General features: G+C 43.3%; 1 protein-coding gene across 1 annotated transcript in view; it reads right to left on the bottom strand.

Moving 5' to 3' along the window:
• Positions 1–1,435: 1,435 nt before the first annotated feature.
• Mboat1 (membrane bound O-acyltransferase domain containing 1) overlaps positions 1,436–22,107 on the bottom strand; it is a 102,965-nt gene continuing 82,293 nt past the window's right edge. The window contains exons 9-13 of the mRNA XM_036188327.1: positions 18,972–19,075; positions 15,748–15,812; positions 13,002–13,134; positions 9,910–10,061; positions 1,436–2,770 (exon numbers count right to left, since the gene is read on the bottom strand). Coding sequence (XP_036044220.1) covers positions 2,650–2,770; positions 9,910–10,061; positions 13,002–13,134; positions 15,748–15,812; positions 18,972–19,075 — 575 coding nt within the window. The 3' untranslated portion in view covers positions 1,436–2,649. The remainder of the gene's footprint in view (positions 2,771–9,909; positions 10,062–13,001; positions 13,135–15,747; positions 15,813–18,971; positions 19,076–22,107) is intronic.

Genomic DNA, 22,107 nt, shown 5'->3' with positions numbered 1-22,107 from the left:
TATTGATTTCAACCCAACCTTCCCCTGCCTATCCAACTCATTTTTATTAAAACACACCTTATATTACAGACAGCTTGGAAATCTATGGCAACAAATATAGTTCCAACCCTGGTTTTAAAGAGAAACCATACGGAAAAGGTTCTTGGAGAAGAAGGCTGAATTTCCCTTCTACGCACTGTCCCTTCAGAGCGGATGGAAAGCCTCACAGAGGCAAGCTGGCTGCCAGCTATCTCCTCCCATCACCAAGGTTCTTCTCTCAGAGGTGAAAATGCTTAAGTTCAGAAAAGCCTGGGAAGAAAGAACTTCTCTATTGCAGAAGTTCTCTATGGATCACTCACACCTCATGCCAGTCCTGATGGTTACTGTTCTCTGCAGTGTGGGTTGGTTTGTTTTTGTTTTTGTTTTCATGTTTGTACTTCACAATATTTCTGCTGGAGGCTCTGGTATATTTTAGCACCTATATCCCACCCTTTATTACAAACACTGCTCTTGGGATTCTAAGGTGGGTTTGTCTCATGAGTTCCTGGTTAAAATGAAGTGAGCCTCATGTGCTGGGTTCACACCACTTAACAACAACACTGTGGAGGAACTCGGGGTCCAGGATACTCTGATCCTTGCCGCTGAACTGTAGCATGCAAGAAACCTCTCACTGGTTTTTGCATTCTCTCCATCACCATCAGCTTCCACGTGTTTTCTCTTCTGCTGTTTACTTCCCGTAGCTTCCTACTGGCTCATTTGTTCCTGGTTTTGCCACATTGGGAGGAGGGGATGGTTACACTGAACATGTGTAGGTATCTTCCTTTCTCTCTCTTCTCAACATCACACTATAACAATAACTTACCCAGAATTTACGCTCTACTAGCTACTATACGCAATTCAAGGACTGGTTAAAATACATAGGAGATTATGCATAAGCTTTATGCAAATTCTATGCCATTTTACATAGGAAACTTGATCATCATTAGACTCTGGAATCAGAAAGTGGCTCTTGAACCAATCCCCCATGAAACCCCAGGAAGGGACTTACATCCTCTTATTCAGCACGAAGACTGATGCGTGCTTTAAAAGTCAAGGTAGAAGACTTCCTCATTTCACTGTCCTAAGACACACCAGAAGGGCAGGTACCTCATGGAAAAGCGCATGGCCCTGGATTGAAGTCTCAGTGACATCACTAATTCTGTAACACGGGCCACTAGCCAATGTCTGTACTCCACAGTCCCTTTGTAAGGGAAATAAGCCATATTTATAATGCTGTGAACGAAGATAAGAAATTATATAAAGAAACCCAAACTGTCCCCATTTCTGATGTAACACGGTGAGCACTGACCATGGGACAGTGCTAGAACTTAAGACAAAAGAAAGCTTCAGCTGTGTACACATTTGTGAAAACACACGCAAGTCGACACAAACAATTCTTCCATAAGGAATCATTTCCTAAAATAGAAATATATTATTTATTCACTGAGAAACTGATTTTTTTTAATCATCTGATCTGAACAAATTTTTAGCTCCCAAGCCATTTGATTGAGAACACATCTCTGAAGCATATATTCTATTATTACAATTATTATTATTATTATTATCATTATTATTATTTTCCACGTTTTAAATATATGTTTCCTTCTTTCGCACAGACTATTTCACCCAGTAGAAATGCCCCAAAGGAGCCACAGCACAATCATAATGAAGACAGAATAGAGTATTATCATTCAGTTGCAGCTTCCCAGCATGACAGTTCACCTAAAATAAAGCTGGATTTAATCCATTACAAAAATCAGCTTGTGTCTACATGCTGGCCATGATCACTGACACTTTCAACATATTCAGGGAGAAGACAGAGCCTCTACCTACTGAAAGCAATTATTTCTTGAAAAGGCATTCAGCCACCTTTGACAGTGCCAGTGTCTGGGTGCCTTCTCAGGGCCAACACAGGTCAAGTCATGCAGATCAAAGCAGTCGAAATGGAAAGCAGTAGCCCCCACCCCCTCCCCAGCTCCAGGGGCACACAGGCAGGAAACTTTCTGATTTCCAGTCTTGGCTCAGTTCAGAAGGAAAGAAGGGAAGGATGCATTCCTGGGGGACGTAAATGCAGCCTGTTGGAGGGCACACCAATCCATTCAAGCATTCAGGGTTAATCTCCCAGTTTGTGGAGCTTTTTTCAACACCCTGAAAACATTCCTCCATAATCACTTCTTTCCAAGGGCTTCTAAGCATAGGAGTTGTGTCCACAACCCAGTAAGTCATGCAGCCAAGGGCCTGGAGTTGCCAGGGAAAAATCATGCCTGGGGAGGTTCTGATTTCAGAAATCTCGGACAAATCATCTCAGCAGACACCTCTTAAGTGCTGGAGGCAACGCCTGGATCCATGCATCCAGATTTCAGTAGGTGGAAAAGATTTCAGAAGAGCCAACCCAGTGGCCTGTTCTCTATACTGTGTCACTGAAAGGCCCTGTAAAATATGAAGATAAAGCTAGACACGGTGATTTAACTGTACAAAACAAAACAAATAAAGGATTTACAAAAATATTCCCTGCAGTGAAAAAAGACCGCATGTAAACATCTCCTCTAAGTCACTAGAGAACCCTCAAGTCTGTTGGTTTTGTCTTCACAATGTCCTGCAATTCTGCTGTTCAGCTTCTCTCTGTGGGTATCAGTCTGCCTTCTTCTGTACAGAATTTGTACTTTGAGGCTGCTTTTGAAGCTGGCGTGGTTTGATTGGCAGGAAAAGGACTATCAGCAGACTTACGATGTGTAAGAAAAAGAACATAGACCTAGAAGTAAAAACACAAGAATTGCCTTTCAAATAGGGGCAGAAATGGAAAACAAACTCCCTACACGATGACATCATCTTCAGCAGGACAAGAGGGGGCACTGTGCTCAACAGCAACAGGAGCAGTGAGGCACGGTGCCTCGGGCTGGCCATGTGCTCCCTCATATTGGCAGGTGAGCAGGCTAAGGATGGATGAAACCACAAAGCTGGGTGAGGCAAAGATGGACAGATGCAGCACTGCCCCATTGACACAATCAGACCAAGAGAACTAACTGTGTGAAACCAGACATTTCTGCTGTTTCAAACGCTGAGGATGACAGAGCACATGAAGCCCACCCACTCTGTACTCCAAGTGCAAGCAAGCACAGCCTCATCTCTCATGTGCTTTTCAAGACTGAGGAGCTCCGGTCGACATTAGAAACTGGAAGGATCTTGATTAAAACAAAAAGCAAACAAACAAAAAAACCTTTTATTTTATGATTTGTTGCGGGGAGGCTTGCAAAGAAGTGCCACAGTCCATGTGCGGCCAGAGGACAACTTTTAGGTGTCAGTTCTCTCCTCCTCCTAAGGGTTCCTGGGATCAAACTCACATTGTCAAGCTTGCACACCAAGAGCTTTTAGTGGCTGAGCCATTTCACCAGCCCAGGGTCTGCATTTTGAAAGCTCCATTAGAGCTTGAAAACAACTTCCATCTAAACTAACAAGAACCAAGTTTTACTTTTGACAAGGGTTGACTGTCATTGGCATAGTGTAAATGCCAGGTAAACACTGGGCACAACCTGTTAATAAACACATGTAACTAGAAATTGTTTCTGTTAGCATACCAATTCCAGATCCCTTGGAAAGGCTAAACTAATACTTTAGTCAACTCCCTCTGCCCTGCTTGCCTGTGCTCTTGCTCTCTCTGGCTCTCTGCCTCTGTCTCTGTCTTCCCCCCTCTCTCCTTACACCCCTCCCTTCTCTTGATAGTGAGGATTGAAACTAGGGTTTTGTGTCTGTTAGCTAACACTCCATCACTGAGCTGTATCGCCAGCCTCTCTAATGTTGTCTGAAGATTAAAGAAAACAGTTAAAAGACAAGGGATCCACAACTGATGTGGATATTGTTAGGGTCCACCAGGAGTCCCACAGAAGACCACCAGACACAGATGCAATCAACAAGAGCATTTAATTCTCCAGAGCAAAAATTCCAGCATGCTGGGGGCAAACCACCAGACAAAGTGGCAAAATAGCGACCCTCAGAGATGTTTGCAGGCTCCTTTTAAGCACAGCTAGGGGAATTCCAGCTCTGGTTAGGTAGAGGAATCATTTTATGATTGGCTCATGACATCCGGCCAGCAACTATGGTTGTAGTGTCAGGGATCTGGTTGACTGAAAATGGCAAGAACAGTTCCTTCTTGTGGCTGGGTAGGACCCTGATTGGCTGGCTACCAGACTGGACGTACTTCCAGACAGGAGTCAACATAGGATGGTGGGGTAATATGGGGAGAGATCTTAGCAAACTGGCCTCTGGGGGAAAACAAAAACAAAAACAACCACTCCTGTTAGGATCAGTCCTGTTATAAGAGGGGATAGCTGCTTCGATATCATTCCTCAGTAATGACAAGGCCAAATAACTCACATCTACCCTAAGCTGCTCCACCTTCAGCAAGAGGAACGGCTCCCTAGAAATATTTATGGAGTAGTCAAGAGCACTAATGTATCTGCACTTGCTGATCTGTTTCTTAAACACTAAGAGCTTAAGATGGATGAAGCACAGGGCCAGGATACAGCTTAGTTGTGGAGTACATGTTGGCATGTGTGGAACCCTGGCTTCAATTTTCAGCACTAAAAAAAGAAAAGAAACCCAAAAAGTATTAAACTAGAATTTCCAAAAGAGCATGGGTTTCTGCCCTGTCCCCTGGGAGAAGATCAACAGGAAAAGCACAGTGGTCCTTGATACCCACAGGATATCAGCCCCAGGGCACCTGCTTATGCCCAAACCTCCAGACTCTCCATTTCTTTATATAACAGTACCATGATTACATATAAATCTACACAAGCCTCTCCTATGGTTATTTACCACCTGTAGTATACTTAGAAAACTGAACACACTGCAAATGGCCCGAGGAAAATAGCAAGTGGAATGCTCTGTCCATGTTCCACCATAGAACCAGTTTCCTCTGGACTTAACAGGACTAGCCCCATCTTGAAGCAGAATGGCTGTAGTGACCTACAGAAGACCCTGGTCCACAGTCATTATGGTGATAAACAGAACAACATAAAAAACCAATCCACAGAAAGGATAAGGGGCTGTTTATACTCCCCCTTGGAGATAGAGAGGGTATCACATGATGCTTCCCTGAGATTCCAATCACCTCTCCCTCCACACCAACTGTGCACAGTATTTAAGATATACAAAACTGACTGGAGTTTTGCTTTTCAGTAGTGAAAACAACATGCAATAATTATTGATGGTTTGATAAATAACCCCAGTAAATTATCTGACTCCCCATCTGGACTCGAGAGGTCTTTCTTTAATCTGTCAGCTTCTTTTCTATCTGGGGTGCAGATGTTTCTTTATGTTTTTCAAGGAAAGTCACGAGAGAGACATCAATGTGGCACAGTGTCTTAAAAATATTCTCAGCCCATGGATCAGAGGGTTAGCTGGGTATGATGAACAGCTATTTAAACAGCAAAGGAGAAGTAATCAGCCATCTAACTTAGTGTGTAAAGAACACTGAGAGTGAAGGGGACCTCTTAAGAAAATCCTGGGCACAGATTGGATTCTCAGAGGTCAAAAGCAGGGCTTCAATAAACTACAACTTTCAAATGAACACACTTAAGATACTTTGTCCTTCTACTTTGCCCCATTTCCTGTGGGACATGAGGCAATTATGTTAAATTAAATCCAAGTAGACAATCAAGAAAAGCAAACTTCAGTCTCCTAGTAAATGTTAGTGACCTTTTCTGACAGTACATATCGCCTCCAAAATCTATGTGCAATGTTTCATCTTTCTATTATAGGAAGTCTTAAATCAGCTATCGTCTACTGAGCACATTCAACACTGACTTTGGTACTCTAGCTATAAGAGATGTTTGTTTCCAAAGAGCCAGCTAGCTATAAAGTTATTTACAGAGGCTGGAGAGATGGCTCAGAGGTTAAGAGCACTGACTGCTCTTCCAGAGGTCCTGAGTTCAATTTCCAGCAACCACATGGTAGCTCACAACCATATGTAATAAGATCCAGTGCCCTCTTCTGGCCTGCAGTCATACATAATAAATAAATAAATCTTTTTTAAAAAAATTATTTACAAATTCTAACCTTCTACTTTTACAAATGTGTGTGTTTGTGTGGTGCTTGTGTGTGCATATGTGTGTGAGGGCTAAAAGACCAGCTCAGGTGTTGTTCTTTAGAAACCTCTGAAGCTGGATCTTTCACTGGTTAGCTTGACACTCTCCAACTAAGTTTGGCTGGCTAGGCAGTGAGCCCCCAAAATTCTCCTGTCTCTGCTTCCCCAGTGCTGGGATTACAAATGTGCTACCACATCCAGCATCTTATGTGGGTGCTGGGGATCTGAAGAGCATTTTGACATTAGACATAGAGATAAAGAGTTTGCCCAGCTGGCTTTAGGTCTTGTTTTGGTCTAGTCCTTCCTCACTATGCTCCCTTCCATACAGTTTGTAATGGTAATATATATCCTGTGCAGTACATATGTTGGAAGTATGTAATCTGTTTTTTTTTTTTTTTTTTTTAATTTGGTTTTATAGGGGATTACAGTTAAGAGATTGCATGATCTCAGAAAAGACTTTGAACTTTGGACTAAATGCATTTTGCATTCTAATATTGTTACAAGTTTATGGGTGTCAGGGAGTGTAATGTGGTAGTTTGAATGCAATTTTCCTCCATAAGCTCATAGGGAAGGGCACTATTAGGAGCTGTGACCTTGTTGGAGGAAGTGTGCCACTGTGGGAGTAGCCTTGAGATCTCCTATGTTCAAGTGACACAGTGACACTGTTGCCTGAAGATCAAACAAAGGCAGAAAATAAACTGAAAAAAGGAAAAGAAAAAGAAACCCATGGAATTGTTTGAAAGCCCAGTACTCACACACTTACTTATCTTTAAACAATGCTCTTTTAAATTCAGTATGTAAGGATATTAGAATTTGGCCTTGGATAGCTTATTTGATAAAGCACTTTTTTTGCAAGCTGAGGAACTGAGTAGGACTCTCAGCTCCTTCTCCAGCACCAAGTCTGCCTGCATGCTACTATGTTCCACCATGATGATAATGAACTAAACCTCTGAAACTGTAAGTCACTCCAATTAAATCTTTTCCTTAATAAGAGTTGTGGTCATTGTGTCTTGTCACAGCAACAGAAACTCTAAGACAGGATCAGACTCAGCTCCTCATCTTGTTTAAAGATAAGTGTGTGAGTACTGGGCTTTCAAATAATTCCATGGGTTTCTTTTTCTTTTTCTTTTTTAAGTTTATTTTTTACCTTTGTTTTTTAACAAGGTCTCATATTGTAGAATATTATTTTAAGATGTGTTACATTTGTTCTTGCTGTGGAACATTTGTTTAATGATACAAAGACATGTTGCATTCTTTTATGTTACATTTGTTTAACTCCATGAAGCTGTGTTACTGTGCCTGTCTAAAACACCTGACTGGTCTAATAAAGAGCTGAGCGAAGAGCTGAGTGGCCAATAGCAAGGCAGGAGAAAGGACAGGTGGGGCTGGCAGGCAGAGGGAATAAATAGGAGGAGAAATCTGGGAGGAGAAGATTAAGAAGCAAGAAAAGATCAAGGAGTGAGAGAAGGAGGAGGACTCTAGGGGCCAGACACCCAGCTGCACAGCAAGCCATGGAGTAAGAAATGAAGAAAGGTATACAGAAATAGAGAAAGACAAAAGCCCAGAGGCAAAAGGTAGACAGGATAATTTAAGTTAAGAAAAGCTGGCTAGAAATAAGCCAAGCTAAGGCCAGGCATTCCTTAGTAAGAATAAGGCTCTGTGTGTTTATTTGGGAGCTGGGTGGTGGGCCCCCCAAGGAGCAAAGAGCCAGAGTGTAACAAAACAAACAACTACAGTCTCACACAAAGCATACCGGAAATGTAAATGCTAAAGATGGAGAACATCTGAGACATGAGTTTGTATATAACTGTCCTTCACTGGTGGCCACTGAACTTAACCCCAAACAAGCTACAGATCTGAAAAGCAACTACACTCATCTTCTCTAAATGGCCACAACATTTGAATTTCCTTTTCCTGGATTTAGTGGCTCTCCTTAGAGTGAGTCAGAGCTAGAGAGAGAGCTGGCTGTGCAAGCATGAGCTTAGATCCCCAGTAAACATGTTTTTTTTTTAAAAAAAAGCTGGGCATATGGGTATGTTCATATGTACCTGCAATCCCAGTACTGGTGCAAGGTTTGATGCTGAGAGAGGGACACAGGGGCAGAGTCAGAATGATCACCTAGACTAGGCTTAGCCAAAATATGGCTGGAAGAATAGATATTCTGAGGAAATTCCATATGAGTTCTAGATGTGGTGTTAAATCTAGTCTTTCTATCTGATCTCCTAAAACATTCAGCCTTCAGAATGAGCATGTTCAGGGGCAGTTCTATCTTACATTTTGAAAGAAGAAAAATGACACTTTGAAGAGGAAAAGAGAGGCAGGGACTGGGAAACAGCCAGAGAGATTTTGATTCCTTTAGTTCAAAGAATCAACATGCCTAAACATCACAGCTGGGGTATCATTCTCAGAGCATAAACAACAGTACTGTTTATTTCTAAGTCACTCTTTATAACTAAACTATGTTTTAAAAAAACAAAAACAAAAACAAAAAAAAAAACCTTAGCCTTGGGGCTGGGGAGATGGTTCAGTCAAGTGCTTGCCACGTAAGCATGAAGACCTGAGTTTGATCCTCAGAACACATGTTAAAAAGCTAAGTATGTGCTTGTTTATCACATGCTTGTCATCCCAGTTCTGAGCATCCAGGAGGATCCCTGGGGCTCACTGGCTAGTCAAGCCAGCCTATTCAGTAAGCTCTGGGCCAAATGACAGCCCTCTGCCTCAGAAAGCAAGGTTGATACATTGACCACTGGTCACTAAACACACACACACACACACACACACACACACACACACACACACACACGAATCTGGAAAGACCTGGGTCATCCACTAAATAATGCATGTTAGCATTTACTGTGTAGAGCTACTGGCCTCTGTCCCCTGCATGTCTCTCACTCACTTCCCACTCACTCCTAACAGAGATGCTTGGAGGCATTTTTAGCCTCCTTTTACAGTAAAATTACATAATTCCAAGGCCAAAGGCTCAAGTACTCGATGATGGGGGAAAAATTAAACATGGATATGAAATATAAAAGTACATGATTATAGGTCATAGTTTATTTGGAACATAGACTTTCAAATATAAAGCTTCATAGACCTTTTCCTAAAATCTTCTGGTCCCCACCCTTGGTTCCCATATCCCCTACTATCAAGCACATCTGGAAATATAAATCCCCATGCACACTCCCTAGCATCACATCTCATCTGTAGGCACGGAGTGCTTCTAAAGACTGTGCAAGTCAGTCAACCAGCAGCAACACCCTAGCGCCTACCCTCAGTCTGTCTCAGAGTATCATCCAACTCTCCACCACAGCGTAGCCCTCAGGAGAAGGAGCCAAGGGCAGGGATTCACGCCTTGAGCTTGGGGGAGCATATTTGTAGGCTCTTTTTTCATCCTTTGAGACAAGATCTCACAGCCCAGGCTCAAGCTCAAGACTCTCCTGCCTCTGCCTCCCAAGTGCTGGGATTACAGATGTGTACTACCAGGCAGATGGTAGGGGGGTCCTCTGAGTCTGTACTCTATCTATCCCTTCTGAATGCTCAGCCACCAGAGCCCTTTCACAACATTAGGGATGACTTCGGGGGTCCCTGTCAACCGTCATCACAAGTGCTGGAACTCCTGTTGGCATCTTTGGTAGACAGTCATCTACTCTTAAAGCTTCTACAGGCATTTCCACAGCCAAGTTACACTTAGCAACTCTGCGTACAGTCCCTTAGCACGTTGATCAGTTTACCAACTCTGAAGTCAAAAAAAGATAAATGCACTAGGCATCAACTGTAGGCATCAACTGGGAACACTGGAAACTTACTTGTATAAACTGATGGTTGGCTCAACTGCCAACATGACAAAGGGCGCTGCCGTGTAAGAGACAGCCAGCTGAGTGGTGGCCCAGGTAACCACGTCATAAGCCACCTTCCGAGCTTTGGAGGAAAGGAAGTGATGTCGGTAGTTGTTCCTCACCTGCAAACCAAGAAGACAGAAGCAGGAGGCTCAGGAGTGAAAACTGAAATGACTTCCACTCAGTCACACACACACAAGAAGTGGGACCACAGGAACACAGGCTGAAGAGCAGACAAACATCTGAGTTCTGTTTCAACCAAAACCCCACTGGCTCTTCTTATTATACATATGCATGTATGTATGTATGTGTATGTATGTACACATATATGTGCAAATATATGTGTGATATAATACATATATACATATCTTTTTTAAGATCTCCCACACCCCCCAAAAAAACAGTTTAAGAACAGAGCTGGGCGGTGGTGGCGCATGCCTTTAATCCCAGCACTCAGGAGGCAGAGGCAGAAGGATCTCTGTGAGTTCAAGGCCAGTCTGGTCTACACAGTGAGTTCCAGGACAGCCAGGTAGCCAGGGCTACACAGAGAAACCCTGTCTCAGGAGAAAAAAAAAAGATAAAAGAAAAAAAAACAACTTGGCACAGAGCCTTCCAAATCCTTTTCTATTTATATGTATCTATATTTATATTCCTAATGGCACTGGTGAATTTTTCAGCCAGCTTGGTGGTTTTTGTTTCGGTGGAATCTGTTGTAGACTTGCCGCCATGTCCACAAATATTAATCTTCCTGTTATTTAAGGTAATTAGGGGGAGTTAGCTTGTCTACCTGTCCCTTGTTTTGCTGCTGCAGTTTTGTAGTGCATGGTCTTACTGATAAGTCTCTGTGTTACACCGTTTCCATGGCGACAAGGGTACAAGTATCAACTAGTACCACAACTAAAAGCATCTGCTATTTACTGCGTGTTTCCTGTGTGCCATGTCTGTGCTGATAGTTTACATGGACTGTGTCTGTTGAGACTTCTAACAAGCCATCAGCACTGCCTGGTGAAGCAAAAGACCTTTCTTAGGCTGGGCATGTACTCAGTTGGTAACTATTTGTCTATGACGCACAAAACACTGGGATCAGTCCCCAGCACCTCTCAAAACTGGGCACGATGGCATGGGCCTATGATCCCAGCACTCCAAATGTCCAGACGTGGAGGCATGAGGATCAGAAGTTCAGAGTCATTTTTTACATACATAGGGAGTTCCAGGGTAGTCTGAGCTACAGGGGATTCTGTCTCAAAATAACAGTAAACTGAGACAAAGACCCCAACAACAACAAACCTTTTCATCCACTCTCACTACCTCAGAACAGAGTCTAGGCTTCCATCTACTCAGAAATGCTGGGCAGGAGGTGTGAAATTTTAATAGCCAAGTAGCTAACCTCCAGCCTTATGCTGCTGAGTTCATTCTCTTGCTAGAAAAACCTGTAAGCTCTGCTCCATCAGTCCCCCTTCCCATCCGCTACCTAACTTACTTGTGAGAACTGCTTGCAAGGCAGCAATAGATAGGATCTATAGAAACCAAAGCCTGTTCCAGAAGAGGCCACTGGAGTAAAGATACTTTAAGGCATGATACTCTGAATACATCAACAAGCAAAGCGCTGACCTTTATTTCTTAGTTTGTTCAAGCAATCTGTTCTTTAGTTTTGATACAGAGCCTGAGTTAGTACATGAAGAACAAATAAAAGATCCTTTCCTGCTTCTTCTCATGTTCAAATATGTATTAAATATTTAGAATTTTTAAAATCAGCATGAATAGCAATTTTCTACCTTGTTCATATGTATAATTTAATTTATTTCACCTAAGTAAAACAGGAACCTTCAGGGGAGAGCTCAGCTTATCCACTGTGATATCTGGACACACAGACACTGACTGGCATGTGACAGGGCTGCTGAAATATTCACAGAAAAGTGCAGTGAAGAATGGGTAAGTTGGAAGAGCTCGGAAGAGAACCTAGTTGTGAACTGAATGTCCAGAAGCCACTTTTAAAAAAGACAAAAAACAAAACAAACAAACAAAAACAAAAAAACAAAAAAAAAAACAAAACCAGGCATCATGACATCCAACTGTGGTTCTGGAAGCAAGAGAGTGGAAACAGGTAGATCTTTGAGGCTCATTAGCAGCCAGCCTCACCTGCTGTGAGTTCCAGTCCAGCAAGAGATCCTTTCTCAAAAAATAAAATAAAATAAAATAATATAATAAAGGGTCCAAATTGAGAAATGACACTCAAGGCTGTCTCCTGTCCTCTACACACACATACAAATGCACCAACAAACACTCACCAATGCACACCCACACACCAGGCAAAATGAGTGAAGAGCAAAATTTACATATAGTACAACTAATGTTATTGGAGCCTGAAATAAGAGAGACCATCATCATGATCAAAGAACAAAATTAAACCAAATACGAAACTCTGTACTTAACACAGTAATTTTATGCTTAGATTGTATCAGACATATGAGGTTAGATCTGGTCTCCAATAGATGCGGTTCCTAAGGCTGCTACCTCACTGACTTCTCAGAGACATGGTGAATTACTTCTAGGCGTAGTATAATGACATAAAAATTTAAGCAGGGTATAAGCAAACTGAAGTGTGATAGAGCCTGCATTAATTAATAAACATGATCATCTGTACATGTACATTCAATTTTTAATGATTAAAAATGTGTGTTTCTCAAGGGATCATTTGTTGCTTGTAAAATCTTATTGTTTTACTCTCTAAAAATTAATAGTTAACCACTTTTACAAGGGCAAGTCCTTATACATGTTGAAGTATAAGACAACATTTTATACATTATTTGAGTTTTCCAAATATCATCCCAAGAAAACAAAATGAGAAAGTATTCCAGAAAGGAATTTATCACTCTGCATCAGAAAGTCACTCCCAATAACCTCAAACCTTCAACTCACCACTGCTTAAAGCAGAACAAACACACACACACACACACACACACACACACACACACACACACACACACACACACACACACACACACATGCGTGTGCACCCCAGGTTGCTAGAGAAAAAGAGCCAACAGCTGAAGGAAGCTTACCGCTCTAGCTGCCAATGTCACAGGGACTCCAGTTAAGAATGTAAAGTAGTATCCTGGGTAAACGCCATGCCACAGAGCAGACAGGAGGAAGGTGAGCTCGGTAGGGTACCAGGGAACCCGTTCATAGCATACGCTGTAAAGAAAGGAAGAACCAGCAAACCTGTGGTAAAAAGGCTGCATGCCTCCACCTGCATGTCTTTGGGGCAGACCCCACGTAAGTCCTCAGATCCATTCTGAGAGGTGCCTGCCTGACTCTTAGGAGGGGCTTGCAATGAAATGCATGTAACCTGTGCTTCTCTGCCATCCTGGAGCACTATCAGACATGCAGCTCATGCCTCTGCTATGCATTTTAACCTCATTAGACTAAATGGTCTGGAGCCCATCACATGGTCTACTATAGCAAAGGTCTCAGGGGTCTCTTTCAACTCAACACAAGTTCCTGCCTTATAGAAGCAGGGTCCACCAAAGGGCAAATCCACTAGAAGTACTGATATGAGTGTCAACGACATTAAAATGCCTGGGCTCCAGATAAGCATCCGTAGAAATTATCTTCATTTAGCCAACATTAATTTATCTTTCCAACCAGGCCCCTATGACTAATCAACATGACAACCCTTTTTATCTTTCTGGTAGGAACTCTATTGAGAAATTAGTGTGGCAATTAGAGGCCCTGCTCAGGAGCACATCAGATTTTTAAATCAAGATAGAGGTTGAGTAGCTCTTACCCCAAATGCCTGCGACAAGAAACCTTTTCAATTTGGGATTTTTTTTTTTTTTTCAGAGTTCAGTGTTTCTGTGTATACATGAGTTATCTTGGGGTCGAGACTCAAGTCTAAAACACAAGCTCATTTGTGTTTTGTGTATACCTTGCACACACAGCTGGAATGAAGTGTCACCCAATATTCTAGTGTGTGTGTTCTGACTGCCATCTGTCACATGAGGCCAGATGGGGAATTTTCTTCATAGGACATCATGTGTTAGTGTTTGAAAGGCTTCAGACATGGGAACACCTATGGTTTCATGTTTTCAGTTATTAGATGTTCAATTTGGGAACTACACTGAGAAGCTAGAAAAGTCAGAGGGTTCGTTTGAAAATCTTTGGCTCTTCTTGAGCCAAAATTAAAGTAAGTGATAGGAAGTGAAAGGGGGCTTTCTACCAAGAACTCAGGCTACGCATTGCCAATGGCAGTGAAGGTGGCCACTACATCCTTCAATAGTGACAGGGTCCCAATAGAAAATGGAACAGTAAATTCAAGCAGTTGTCAAGAATCCACCACTGATGGTTCAGAAGTAACTGTTTTTTGTTGTTATCCTTGGCTGCACTGGAACTCACTGTAGACCAGACTGGCCTGGAACTCACAGAGATCCGCCTGCCTCCCGAGTGCTGGGATTAAAGGCATGCACCAACCACTGCCCAGCAAAAGTAACTGATTTACACCTGGATTCAGGGCTTCATGTCTCTTTTGTTAGAGGAAAACAAATACAACTGAAAGAAAAACACCAGCTTGAAACTCTGTTCTCAGTAAGATTTCTTTCTGGCATGAAGACTAGGCATGCGTATCTTTATTTTTTTCTTAGTTCTTTGTATCTTTTTGCATGAGTGAAATATTTCATTCTCAGTTATCTTGGGCTGTACACTCCTAATGGAAAATGTATTATGACTCTAGGCATGCCAGGACTACTCAGCATAAAGAAATAAAGGCTGGTATTAAAATTGCTTGCAACGTTAATTAAAAACAATGATGTTCATATCAGAATTTAAAAATGGCAGGAACAGGCGGTTTTCAGAGAGCATGACATCAGCTTTATTTGAAGAATTACTACATTGTGTCTCCTTTGCATGAACAGTTTTGAAGATTTATTATCATGTATATATTTGTATATATGTGTGCATGTGCCTTGGAGGCCAGAAGAGACCACTGGATCCCTCAGAGCTGGAGTTACAGGTGGTTGAGACAACCCATGTAGGTGATAGAAACTGAACTTGGCTTCTCTGCAAGAGCAGTCCAGGCTTAAGCCCACCCCCCCCCCCCTTCAGCTTCATCTCAGTGTTTAGATTTGTGAAAGACACTGCTCATCAAAAGCAAAACCTAGTCTCTTCCTATGCTCCTTGCAGGTTCAGGTGCATTCACAAGGTGGAGTTTGGTGTTCCAAAGACAGTATATTCATGGTTCCCTAACAAGTAATGCTTCCAAATTTAGAACACATACAGACACAGGTCAGAGAAAGGTCAGTACAAACACAGGCATGTGGGATATGGGAAAGCTCCCAGTGCTAGGAAGAGCAGTAGCCCTCATCAGGGAGTTGATGTTGACACTGACTTCCCAAGGTCTGAAAACTAGACGCTCCTGGGTATCAAACCAAACAGCAGAGAAGGCAAACGCCTAGTTCCAGGAACAGACCTTTGGTCCTGTATCTGTCACTCATAGATCTATGACTTTGGGCACTCCATGTAACCGCTCTGTTCACTTTCTTCAACTATAAAACAGAGTAATACTACTAACAGCATCTCACAGGATGGCTGCAAGGAATAAATGAGAGTGTGGAACTGAGTAATGAGCATTATGGGATGAAACAGGCACGTACTGGGGTCTTCTCAAGTTACCGTCCCTACTTCTTTATTTACAAGATGTGGGTAATAATGTCAAAGTGTCAGATGGCATGACTGGCAGGCAACTGTTGCTCCCCTGGGAGTCCCTAAGTATACCCCTGCCATGAGCAATAAGATAGTTCTTATGTCCCTTACCATTTCAGCCACGTAGATGTCTGAATATTCCAGTTTTCTAAGTACACTTTGAAACTTGTAGCAGTCTAGAAACAAGAAAATACCACCTATCATTAGCTTTAAAAATACCCAAGCAATGGAAAGTCCTGCCCAGAAGCCCCTTGCTCACACAGGCGATGTGTATTTCAAGCGGGATTACTCACACACACTTCAGTCAGCTGGTCTGCCACAGGCAGTAACATTTTCTGGCATTTATAAGATGTACTTTGCAGCTAAACCTTGGCTTGGAGACTCAAGTCTGCTCAAAACTTATTTCTACATTAGAGCAAAACTGAGGGGAAGCTCTGTCAACTCCCTCCCACTCTGATTTTTAAAAAACAAAGTCAAACGACTTAGAACTACTCTAAAAGGAGATTTACCACAGGGAAAGTCTAATTATCGGATTGTAGGGCTTTCGGGACAAGTTAAATGAAACTGTTATCTTTGGACGATGTGACCACGTGCAAACTAGGTCAGCCTTTTACAGTCATTTCTATAAATAGCTTCCCAGTCTCAACTGCATCCAATTTTGCCTGGAATAGTAAGAGACTTCACACATGAAGGGATCACAATACAGAAAAGAAAATAAAGAAATATCACCCATTTGGCAATAGTGTAAGTCAGTCAACTGCCAAAGAAGACGGCCCCAAATACACTATGAACTGTGCTTTCTCATTCAAAAAGTAGCAAGAAGTGTGGCTTTTCCCCGTGGAACCTCTTCAGCCATAGGAAACCCTGTTTAGGCCACACACCTGCCTAGTGGAATATGCTTGAAAGGAGAGAGTAGAGGCCAAGAAGGTAGATGACATAGAGATGCAAGATGGCCTGACAGACAGATGATAGACAGATGACAGACCAATGATAGAGAACACAGGTTGGATAGACAGCAGATGATAATAGATAAATGGCATAAATATATATATAGGTAGTATGCTTCTTAATTTTTTTGTCAACTTGAAACAAGATAGACTTATTTGGGAAGAGGATCTTTAATTGAGAAAGTGCCCCTGACAGATTGTCTGTAGGAAAGACTGTAAGTTGTTTTCTTCATTAATGATTGGTGTGGGAGTGGTGGACACTGGGGGCCATGCTGCCCCTGGGCAAGTGGTCCTGAGATATATAAGAAAGCAGGCTGAGAAAGCTATTAATGAGCAAGCCAGTAAGCAGCACCCCTCCCTGGTCTCTGCATCAGCTCCTGCCTCCAGGTTCCTGCCCTGTTTGAGTTCCTGTCCTGACTTCCCTCCAGTAATGGACTAGGATGTGGAAGTATAGGCTGAAATAAACTCTTTCCTCCCCAAGTTGCTTTCAGTCATGAAATTTTATCGCAGCAATGGGAACGCTAAGACAAGTAAACAGATATGGATAAATGATAGATAATAGATCAAAAGACAAGAGGGAACTGGATGATGGGCAGATGACAGATGGAAGGTAGATGGATGATAGGTAACAAAACAGATGATGCAGAAGAGATTGTTGCGTTTTTACACTTCTAAGTCCAGTTTGTTTCTGTTTACATAGCTAACAGAATGCTGTAAAGCATGGCCTCCAAGCACTGTAACTAAGCAGACTTCCTTGTTGTTCCTTTGTTCTTGCCCCACACCAAATACAACTGGTGTTCTCATTTTCTTACAGTAACTATGTAACTTACTATCAGCCTTTGACCCCAAGCACAAACCCATAATGGAAGGGTGCTGTCTTGGGTGCACAGCTGGGGTAAACTCACGGGCAGCCAAAAGCCACGGGGTTCAGCTCTGAAGGACAGTCACCTATAGTGCTCCAAGGGAGCAAAGTCCCTCTGCAGGCACTTTTCCAAGAATGGGAAAGATAGTTATGATGTCTGGAAACTTCCCATTGAAGAAGTGGTTTACTATAATGGGGCAAAGTGCTCGCTCAGAACCAGTTCTAAATTTGGGACTTTTTTTTTTTTTAACCACATTTACCAGGGCTTTCTGACCCAAGAAGCCATCAAATTCTCTAGAATCCAAATATCAGCATCCCCCCCCCCCCCCCCACCCTCCCCACCCCCACCCCCACCCCCTCCTCACCCACCCCCACGCCCTAGCTGGGACTTGCTGTTTCTGCTATCTGATAAGGAACAGCACCAGGAATTTAAACTGAATACATGATGCAATTAAGTGAGGTAACAGGTACAAGGTGCTAAGTGGCAGTGGGAAAAGAGGAGGAAGAGGAAGAGATGAAGGAGAAGAAGACGAGGAAGAAAAAGATAAAAAGGAAAAGAGGGAGGAGGAGGAAAAGGAAGAGGTGGGAGAGGAGGACTGGGAAGAGGAAATCTAACCTTCCTTACAAACTTTTGGTTGGTGAAAAGCAGGCCACCTTCCCCCTGGAGGCCTTCCATACACAGAAGGCCTCAGGCAGAAGAAGGCAGAGGTTTTCTCAGAGGCTCCTTGTGGTCTGCTTTCCACTAAATGTGGGTGGAAGACAGTCAGTCTCCCGGGTTTCCTGCTCTCCGTGTCTGTCCCAGGGTCGATGGAAATAGAAACTAACCCTGAGTGGGCTGACTAGGGACTCATGCTTCTGATGCCCAGTGAGGAGTGAGGCCTTCCTCTACTTCTGAAGGACCAAAGGCTCTGTGGCTCGGTAGTCATGTCTATGCTAGTGCCAACAAGGCAGAGCAAACTGAGATGATGTGGTCTGAAGGGAACTGTTTCCGGAAGACACAAAGAGAACTGTGGTCCAAGAATAAAGACAGATGAAGAGACACACTATCCTGGTGGCCTACAAGGTGTACGATGTGACAGTTCTCAAAAAATCAAATGAATTAAAATTGCCCCCACCCCCACCCCCTAAAAAAACAACAGCTGAGCATGCTGAAGTCTAAAGGCATAAGCCTTTGGTCTACACTGAAATTCAAGTCAAACACAAACAAAAGAAAATGACATTTTCACTTTCTGGTTGGTGGAACAAGAATTAAACAATATTTTCCAGGCTCTTTTTCAAAGTTTTGTTGTCATTGTTCCTCATATCATTAAACGTGTCAAGAAAGTAGGTCTCCTGGAGACAAGATGACGGTAATGTGGAGGAGGAAGAGAAGGAGAGGGAAACAATCTGAAATACAAACGGTGAAGAGAATATGGGGCTGGGCATCTCCCCAAACAGCTTTCCCCAGGATCTGGAAAACCTACGCTCACAGCAACTGCTGGCTGTATTCACTGAGGCCATTTGTTCCAGAACCACAGTGTTCTCACCTCTATCTTCCAGATGTTCAGGTTAGACAGCAGATCCCAACAGAAATGCCCATCCGCGTCCACGCCACTGAACCCAAAGCCAGCTGCATTGTGCACTGCATCCGCTGTGGGTTTAAGACAAAACATCAGGAACCAGGCAAAGGTCTTTAGAAGACTGCAAACATTGTCTAGCTCCAATACTGATGCTTATTCGGTAGTTTCTTGGAAAATGAGCCAAAAAACACACAAAGGATTTGACATCATTTTGAATCAGGCTGTCTGGTGACCTTGGTTTCTATTTATTTGTTCTGTAGCCTTTGAGTGCTAGCTAAAATACACAGCACTGGATGTCCATGGAATGGACAGTGGAGCACCCAGGGGAGTGAAGAAATGAGGTAAAGATGTTAGCCGTGGGATTCAGTGACTGGCAGGGTTTGGGGAAAAGAAGGTAGAATACACCACTACTTAGAGGAAAAGGCGACATGGTCGGGACCAAGAGTTATCACTAAAGATGTAACATACAGGATCTGTTACTTTCTCTGTTGCTGTCAATAAGGCAATTTAAGGATGTCTTCTGGCTCATGGGGGGAAGGGATGGTGGTAGGGCGTGAGGCAGCTGGTCACCTTCAGTGAGGAAGGAGAGAGCGGGCAGAATGCTGGTTCTCTATTCACTTTCTCTTTTTTATTCAGTCTGGAACCCCAGACCATGGTGCCACTCACATGCAGGGGAGGTCTTCCTACCTCAGGTAAGCCTCTCTGGAAATGCCTTCAGGCATGCCCAGAGATGTGTGCCACAGGTGACTTGAAATTGCACCAAGCTGACTAACAACATTAACCATCTCAGGTGTTAAAGGGTAGGCAAGCTACCTCAGGGGAGACCCAGTTCTGGAAGAAAACAGGAGCTTATCCTTGACAGGCTGCATAAAGGAGCTGATTGGCTAACACAAGATACATTAAGGAAAGCTTACATCCACAACAAGGTAGAGATGCTGGGCTGGAAACAGGGAGCCAGCTGCAGTGGGAGGCACACAAGGCCCCAGTGATGAACACCCTACCACAGTGTGTAGTAGCAGAGCGTGGGAGGTAGAGAGAGGAGGGTCAAGTGTAGGGTTGTTCTGGGCTATATAGCAATATAAGGCTAGCCTGAGCTATGGAGGAAGTTGAAGACCAGTTTGAACTACACAGTAAAATTCTGTCTCAAAAAGAAAGAAAGAAAGAAAAGAAAACAGCAAGTCATCTTACTAACAAAGTCATTCTGAAAGGCCCTGCCTCCATCTTTATTTACTTAACTAAACTATAAGAAAATGGCCCCAAAGGAATAGTCTACCTCACTCAAATCAATGCCTTAATGAGGTGTTTTGTAACCAACTAGAGTCCTGACAAGCCCTCACCATTTTGATGAAGACCGAGACTAATTTTCTCCTTTATCATATTCCAAATTCTGTTAGAATATGCTCTTCAAGAAAATAGTCGTTAATGACTCACACTAATTAAATCAAAGTACTTTACAGTTCTAGACTGGAGGAGGTCCTAGAGGATCCTCATAAAAGTTTAAGTCCAAATGCAGACAGCTTTTCAAACCCACTGGAAAGGAGCCTGTCTACAGAGCAGCTACTCTAAAGGAAATACACTTCTCCAGGTGGGAGGGGGCTCTGAGCTCAGTAGTCCAGCATTTGTCTAGCACTTTCCTTGGGCTTCATCCCCAGGACAGAGAGAGAGGAAGGGAAGGAGAGAGGAAGAGAGGGAGAGAGGGAGGGAGGGAGGCAGGGAAGGAGGGAGAGAGAGAGAGAGAAAGAGAGAGAGAGAGAGAGAGAGAGAGAGAGAGAGAGAACAGAGCCCAATGTTTATCTCTTCTATTTCTGGCATAGTTGATGATTTAATGATGATTATCTTAGGCTTGGCTTCAGTTGAAAACTATCTGGTTTCACAGAAGAAAGGATTTAAAAGGACAGAGCCCCATGCCATCCTCTCTCCTCTAGAGGGAAATTCAGTAGAGAAGAAAAAGAAAAGAAAAAAGCAGATGCCTGGAAAAGAGTCTCCTGGTGTCATCTATGAATGACAAATGTCAACTAGGCCACAGCTAAAATCACAGCCGGACAGCCCATGGCAAGGGACAGCCCATGGCAAGGGACAGCCCATGGCAAGGCCAGCACAGCAATTCTTAACTCCCCCCCCCCCACCTTCAATTTTGTGCCCAGCACTCCTGGTCAGAGCTGAAAGAAGCAAACAATGATTGCACAGTATGTGTGTGTGTGTGTGTGTGTGTGTGTGTGTGTGTGTGTGTTCCCTAGTCATCATCTGTGATAGTTAGATGTTTTCACCACACACAGGGAAAAACAGCTTCAGGCAAGGACAGATTTACTTCAGCTCAGCCCCAGATATTGCAATGCATCACGAGAGGGAAGGTGGGGTGTGGCAGAGCATGTCACATGGTGGTGCTCAGGAAGCAGGAAGAGCAAGAATGCCTGCCCCTGTGCCCATCTTTTGCCTTCTCCACTCCCATTTGAGCCCTCAGCCTGCGCATGGTGCTACCAGCATGCAGGAATGGAATTCCCTCCCAGCTCACTGTCTCTGGAAACGCCCATACAGACACACCTAGAAGTGTGTTTTACTAATAGCCTGTGTGCTTCTCAGTCCCAGCAAGCAGGCCATCAAGATGAGCCATCACACACCTTTCGGGGTCTCTGTATCCAACACCTTCCACCTATTTCTTATTTACCCTCACAGCAGTATGAGGAGAGTCAGTGTAGGCTCAGCAGCATGGTAATATAAGAGCTAGAGGAGGGGACAAACTTCTAGAAACCTGTCCCCTGAGGATAAAAATGTGTATATACATAACAATGGCACCTTTGTGAAAGAGCTGTCAAAATGAGTACAAAGTTCACAGCACAAGGTCCATCTAAGGAAGCACTCAGGAGATGATGGTGGGGGGCATTTTTACTGTAGTGGCCTCTGCTGATGGGAACGCAAAGGAGCCCGAGACTGGAGATGTTTGTTCATTGTGCAGACCATTCCAGTGTAGGCAGTGCCAGAATCTGAAGGCCAGAATTGAATCCACATCCTAAAGGGCTGAGAGCTCCTTTTTGAGATAAGTGGCTCCCAGGATCACCCTATTTGGAGAGTTGGGATCCCCTGTTCAGCACAGCGCTTTCTGCAG

The sequence above is a fragment of the Onychomys torridus genome, chromosome 5 (genome assembly GCF_903995425.1).
Source record: "Onychomys torridus chromosome 5, mOncTor1.1, whole genome shotgun sequence".
Classification (NCBI taxonomy): domain Eukaryota; kingdom Metazoa; phylum Chordata; class Mammalia; order Rodentia; family Cricetidae; genus Onychomys; species Onychomys torridus.
Note: the sequence above shows the minus strand (reverse complement) of the source record. Positions and strands in the feature narration are given on the sequence as shown.